The 6,832-nt window shown below is 32.8% G+C and overlaps 1 protein-coding gene across 1 annotated transcript in view; it reads left to right on the top strand.

Annotated features, from left to right (window-relative positions):
* Positions 1–1,506: 1,506 nt before the first annotated feature.
* The window catches only part of LOC124375216 (flocculation protein FLO11), a 252,954-nt gene continuing 247,628 nt past the window's right edge, over positions 1,507–6,832 (top strand). Inside the window, exon 1 of the mRNA XM_046833337.1 lies at positions 1,507–1,678. Within this exon, the coding sequence (XP_046689293.1) occupies positions 1,624–1,678 (55 nt within the window). The 5' untranslated portion in view covers positions 1,507–1,623. The remainder of the gene's footprint in view (positions 1,679–6,832) is intronic.

Genomic DNA, 6,832 nt, shown 5'->3' with positions numbered 1-6,832 from the left:
CACAATAAATTGCTTATGCTATGTGTAACTTCCTTTTACTGTTTAGCCATTCTGTTTCCTGCAGAATAACATACATATTTGCATAGTTATACTATTACATTTCACTGATGAATCACACTAAATCGAACGAATACTGTAGTGACGTAGAAGAAGAATAGTGGCCTTTGTTCACTTGTACGAATTCAATCAAATCAATTCACGATTACCTAACTAATTCAATTCCTTTTTATTGAAAAACTGTATCTTGTAAAAACCATGAAGTTTGTTGAAATAAAATGATGACAGAAGAGGATGTTAAATAAATTTTGAAAACAAAAGGAAACTAATTTAGTAAATTATTCAAAATAATGATTGGAAGAAAAAGAAAAGCCATTAGCTCACTTTCGGTTAAAGGTTTTCAAACCTTGAAGAATACTTGACACATGGAAAAGCAAAACTACTAAGTAATAGAGATTACTTTAACCAAAAGCAAAATATGCATGATTATATGAGATAAAAATTGGATGATGTGAAAACTTTAAATATTATCCATAAAATATTAATGAAATCTTAAAAGAAATAGAACATGTTTGAAATACATAAACGGATAGGAAGAAAAAATAAAATAGTGATGTCACAATTCGAAACACTCAACTGAAGAACTGCAGTGCATTAAACATAGCGGATCAAATGATATTGTTTTAAAATCAAACAATATTGTGGTTGTAGTGCTCATATCTCACATTTGTTATTCAAATGTTATTGCTGTTTACATAGTTTAACCATTCGTAAAGCAATTATTATACAGCTTTTTGTGGTGATATTAATTTATTATTAGTTAATTATTCATAATTATTATTTATATAATATATAATAATTATTTCTATTACTTATTACGTGCAAAATTACATTTTCAGGTATTTTGTTACTGTCGTAATTTTAGGACATTTGATCAAGGACGGATTATATCAATAATTGGACAAACATAAAAGTTCTGTATGTAATGGTAACAACAGTATATATGGTTGTACATCACATGAGATAAAAACAAGATAAACAACGTTGTTTTAGAGATAAAATGTGTGTTTAGATGTTTAGAGCTAGTTTAGACTACCAATTACAAGTATTTCGGCGAATAAGTTAAACTGACATAGAAAATGTGTAATAAGCAATCATAGCCGTAAAGCAAAGTTATGAGTCACCCCGCCGTAGTAAATCAGCAGTCGTCTAAGATAAAAAAGGAGTTTGATTTGTAAGAAACCATTTCGTTCCGATAAAGAGCGCCTAGCGCGTGTAATTAAGTTATCCCAGTAAAGGTTCTCTTTATTGCGGCACTGAAGGAAAACTTCCAGCGGGTTCGGGAAATAATAAAATGAAATTTCACGTCGTGAAGTTGTTTTGTAGGGGTGGTGATAAAGCGCCTGGCGGCCCGCGCTACACCGCACAGGGTCCGGGTGAGGTGGGACGGGGAGGGATAGGTAGGTGGAGGGGAAGGGATTGGTGTGGGTTGCGGCCAGTCCTGTTCGGGCGCCCGTCGAGTTGACACCGTCCCCCGTCACGAGCGAGAGTCAGTCAAGTGTCCGTGGCCGAAGCGCTAGTGCCATGGTAGTGTACTTTATGTGAGTTCAGTGCTGAAAGTGTACAATGGGTCTCCTTGGATGTTTGCTGGCCACTGTGTCTATAGTTTGCGCTCAACAAGGTAAGACAGGCCTAACGAGAACAGATAAGTGTTTGAAACTTGTCATTTTAGTGGTCGGCGCAGAGGCAGACCTGGAGTAAAAGTTCGGTGCACTAATTTTTATGTACTATTTTATAAAATATAAATATGTAGATATTTGATCCGGACAAGGAAAACCACCCTAACGTAAATAATTACGTTTTAAATGGACAAATCTCTAAAACAATTCAGTGATTCTAAAATAATAAATATCTGAAAATTAGACTAGTAGATTAATGCGCCATACATATTTGTTTCGTGCATTCAGGGTTTGTTAGAAATTAGTGAAAGGCAATACAGAATTTGCAAACACAAATACTACACAACGCTGACTGATCTTTTCTAAACGTATTCTGAGTAATAATAATACACACGCGACCTAACTGGAGCAAACTCTCGCGGAAATGTTTGGACTGTACTTGCAACACAGATGTGAGCATCAATACTCGATGCCAGTTTTTCACACGAGTTTGATTAACAAGTTTTGTTTGACGGTTGCTACTGGATGTCATACACATCGGTAACGACAACAGAACAAACGCGTTGATTAATTGTTTATTCCGTTATTCAGTGTAGCGTAAACTTAAACCAAAATCAAAACAATCAAAGCCGAACTTGAACAAATGTTGGCTAGTACGAAGTTTTTTTTTTTCAATAAAAAACGTTGTTTTTACTGCGAAATGGCGTCTAAAAAGTTGAACGCGCGATCTCTTTTATTTTGAAATTCATGAGCTATAATATTTTGTTGTCTTGGATTCTCTCTTAACTAATATTTATTTCAGTTTAAGGAGATCCCAGCTCATATAAGTTTGAGTGTGATACGATTGTTTCAACCAAATACAGGCTTAATTGTCATTACTAATTATTGTAGTCACACCGTGGAGCATCCAAGAAGGTTGTTCTGTACGAGTTTGTATTCACCTCTTGGTAGGTTACAGGGATACCTAATTTTGGAAATTTACAAGATGATGATTTACATTATTGGAGGACAAAATTGTTAGTCTTGATATTCGATAGACTTTAAATATAAAAACCTGAAGTGGACGTTGATACACTTTCCTCATTTGGCATTCCGATATAAACCATTGCCTCATAACAGCGCTATAAGTGGGTAAACCACATATGGAATTCGTGAGACCGACATTTGTATTATATAAAGATTAAATAATGCCCCTAAGTCCTCTGTTGAAATTTTGAAAATTATAATTAATTTTTGGGAGTAGAAATGCAGTCAGCATATTTATATGTTACCCATTTTAGAGTTATTAAAACGTGACGAAAGTCTAAAAAGCATTAACAAATTTATTCCACTTTAAAAGTCGCCTTGATATTGCTGTATCTAACAATAAATATGCTGTATGTACTACGGATAGGTCGGGGTGTGTTCTTTTAAAGTCCTTGTTAAAATGAGGTCAACGATAAGGAAAAATGAATTCTGGAATATTCACACCTTAATTTGTTTACATTCACTTCCTAAAGTGATATTTAATTTTGACTTTTTAAGACAGAAATGTACGAAATAAAATTACCGTACCTAACTGATGTTCATTTTAAAATTTTAAAGTGATGCCATTATTTGTCAGATTCTTTTCGAATTTGTTTTATTTCTCAGTCACTGTGCAGAATTTTGTCTGTATATCACACTGTTGAAGCATTAAATATCTGTGAGTAGCAGCCAGTCTCGGGAATTCAGGTCTATACCGCATTAAGTACAAGTACTCGTATTCAAGTGTTTTTATATTATTACTGTATTACAATATAACATTTCCGTTGAAATAAAATGAAATGTTGGTTATCAAATCCCTTATCTAACATTAATAAGATTGACATAGTGAGCACACCCCAATCAGGCGTATCGGTTCTCTGTTCTTTATCAAGGAAAACTAAATTTTGAGTACAAATGTTGAGTTTAAACATAGTCAACTAGCCACAAACGAATCAGTTTTGTTTTGTTTTAAAACATCAACGTTCAAAAGACACTTAACACGAATCCAAGTACATGTTGTTGGAGATGAACATGTGACTAAACTAGCTGTTTACTCCGCACTTAATCAGCCAACGGTAAACTTGGTAAACCATTCACATAGTAAACATTAGCTTACCGACTATGTCTCTACCGGTATATTGTCGTTATAAAATACATTTCACAATATGAGTAGCGTTATATAAGCACTATATCAAAATTTATATTTGGCTGAGGAAAACGTGTAATAAACCTGCACGCCGATTCTGTGTCCCAGGGTTTTCTCGGGATTTAGGCCTAATTCCGCTTGAAGAAGAAGCTAAATATATCCAGATCCTCGAGCGCTAAAATTGAAATCTTTTAAGCCTGACTTAATAAAGCCTTAATGCAGAGAGCCAAACTGTATCAGCCCTTCTCTGGGAGACAGTCATTATCCTCTTCAGGGAAAGTGATCTGCTTTGACTAAACTGTCGATGCGGGATTAATCGATGTGCTTATTTCATAACACGACGTATAGTCTTCTCTTTTAGATTTTAAAATTAGTTCCAATGTGTTAATTAGATTATTAATTTATTTTGTCAAATTTAAAAATCAAACTCAATACATACGTTGTTGAGTTTCGAATGTTTTAGATGTAAAATTATGATGCATTTTTATGATGCGATTTTATGATTATTATTGTATAACTATACCAAGTAGTGTGTAAACAACATATTTACGATTACAGAAACCGGATTAACCGAAGTTTTCGAATAATCGAACATCTAAATGATGGAGATGTTGATTATTATTGTTTAATATAATTACTAAAGGACATTTTTCTTTCTAATTAAATTTTGGAATCCACCATTTTTTAAGTCCATGTTTTTTGTGAATGTCGTTCACAATGATTGTTGATGTTATGTGTAGTCGTTAGTCCTTTTTATGTAACACTGATTGATCTCTAACTATGACCATCAATAACTTGGCAGTGGAAGAATCCAAAAGGGATTTACTTTTTTAACGCCAGGTCTGAACGACTCATTTGTGTCTCTGATTAGCACTAGGTTGTATGTATCTTTCAGGTTGCTGTATCTGCGTATTATTATTGTTGTTGTTTATTTTACTAGATTTCTTGATTTTAATTATCTTGTATGATACTAAATACAGTCATTAAAATTTTAGTAAACTATTTTTAATGATACGAAGTCACTAACGAGACTAGTAGAACTACCTATGTAAAACAATTGCACGCCAAGTAAACATTTTGTAAAATTATGCTTATTATTAATAATCTATATTCTATAAGAGTTCAACAGAAGTCATGAAATGTGTGAATATTATGTAGGGAAATTCTAGAAAATACGTTTTTAAACTTTAAATAAACTTAAGGGTCATAGGAAGCAAACAGACCCTCATTCCGCCTTGAAAGAATAGGCTCGGAAGCTTAGGAACAGAGGTGTCGTTGGAAATGCTCGCCTTTTATGTTAAAAGGTCTTAAAAAATGTATCAGACCTGCGACGGTTTTGGAGAGAAACATTCTCCTTTAAATTAATTCCTAGTGTAACTATGGTGTGGGAAGGGTTAATTCAATGTGAATATTGAGTTTAGCTCCAGTTCACTTTTCTTTTAGTGCAGCGTCTTTAATCTGACGCTGCTACAGACCTCCTGGAATATGGAGTCATGTTCGTTTGAAAAGATCTAAAACTCTGCGACGAAGAAATTCAAAATTAACTTTTTACATAGTTACGACATTAGAGACACCTAGACTACAAAATATTAAAAAGATAAGTAATTCTGAAGAAAGTAATTGTTTCTTCCTTCAGATGCACAATCAAGCGCACTAGTATGTTTTAGACACGATCTCTAAGCACGGTGGAGCAACCGAGATTTATACACATAACGTGAGTTTTATGCGACGGTTGTATGCGACATAATGTGAGTTTTCTACACGTTATGTGAGAATCGGCTGCTCCAGCTCGAATTCCATAAAATGAAATGACGTGAAATCGTTCAGAGTATAACTCTATAAAACCATTCACTTCAATAAAAACATTTTGTTTTAATAGTATCCAGGAAAATAGCTTCGTTCACAGGAAAATACGCTGAAACTCTTTAAACCTAAACTGTAAGCAATTTTTTTCAAAGTTCAAATAATAAAGTTGTATTTATGTTTGCAGTATTCTACTCATCAAATTATTTTCCATATATTTTCCTGGAAAAATCATAGATAAATTTTAATCAAAATTATCTATGGTTACATATAATCAACACATCTGTTGATTAATAAGTCTCTATTAAATAGAATATAGCAAATGTCACTGATACGAAACTTATCAATCAAATTAATTGTTTTATGTGTGATTTAAAATTTTTAGAGCAAAAGTGCCTTAACCTAAAAGTTCTAAATATTGACGAAACTGTGAATTACCCTGTTAGTTTCATTCCGGGACCCATTGATATGATAAATGTTGGTTTCATGTATTAGAGTATTGATTTAGTATGATACAATTGAGTTAAAATGCAAATGATTCCAAATATAATCTATGAGTTGGGAAAAGATTGGGATCTTTACCAACACTGAAAACAGTTCAGGTTTACCCTCTATAATTGAGTAACATTTTAAACTAATTAATTGTGGTAAAATACTCTAATTAATCAGTAGACCTGGAATTTAAACGACAATTTATTACATAATGATGCATTTCTTGCCAGAGTTTTCAATTTTAAAATGTACATTTTAAATTGTAATTAAACACAATTATGACTATTAAACGTTTGAAAAATGTTTGTACACTCTTCAAGGGACATTTAAAAATGTTTTCTTCATCACATCCATTAGTACATTACATTCTCCTTTGAATAACCCATGTAAAGTAACGAACTACTTACAAACATTTTAACATGAACATTTATCTATTTAGTAACTTTAATTTACTAATAATATACACATTTTTCAAGAACTTGGTGTACATTAATAATTAAAACTCCAGTTGCAACAAAACAAATACTACAGCTTAACCTAATATAATGTATACAATAGTTATTTACTAACTAAAGCAAATATCATTACTCAACAGTGAAACACGAGGTAAACTTCGTCCCATTATGTAGAGGTCTAACATGTTCCCGGGTAATGAAACAAGACGTGGTAATTAGTTTCATGTAGATCCTGTGTGAGATAACAATGGCAG

This window comes from Homalodisca vitripennis, chromosome 1 (genome assembly GCF_021130785.1).
Source record: "Homalodisca vitripennis isolate AUS2020 chromosome 1, UT_GWSS_2.1, whole genome shotgun sequence".
Taxonomy (NCBI): Eukaryota; Metazoa; Arthropoda; class Insecta; order Hemiptera; family Cicadellidae; genus Homalodisca; species Homalodisca vitripennis.
Note: the sequence above shows the minus strand (reverse complement) of the source record. Positions and strands in the feature narration are given on the sequence as shown.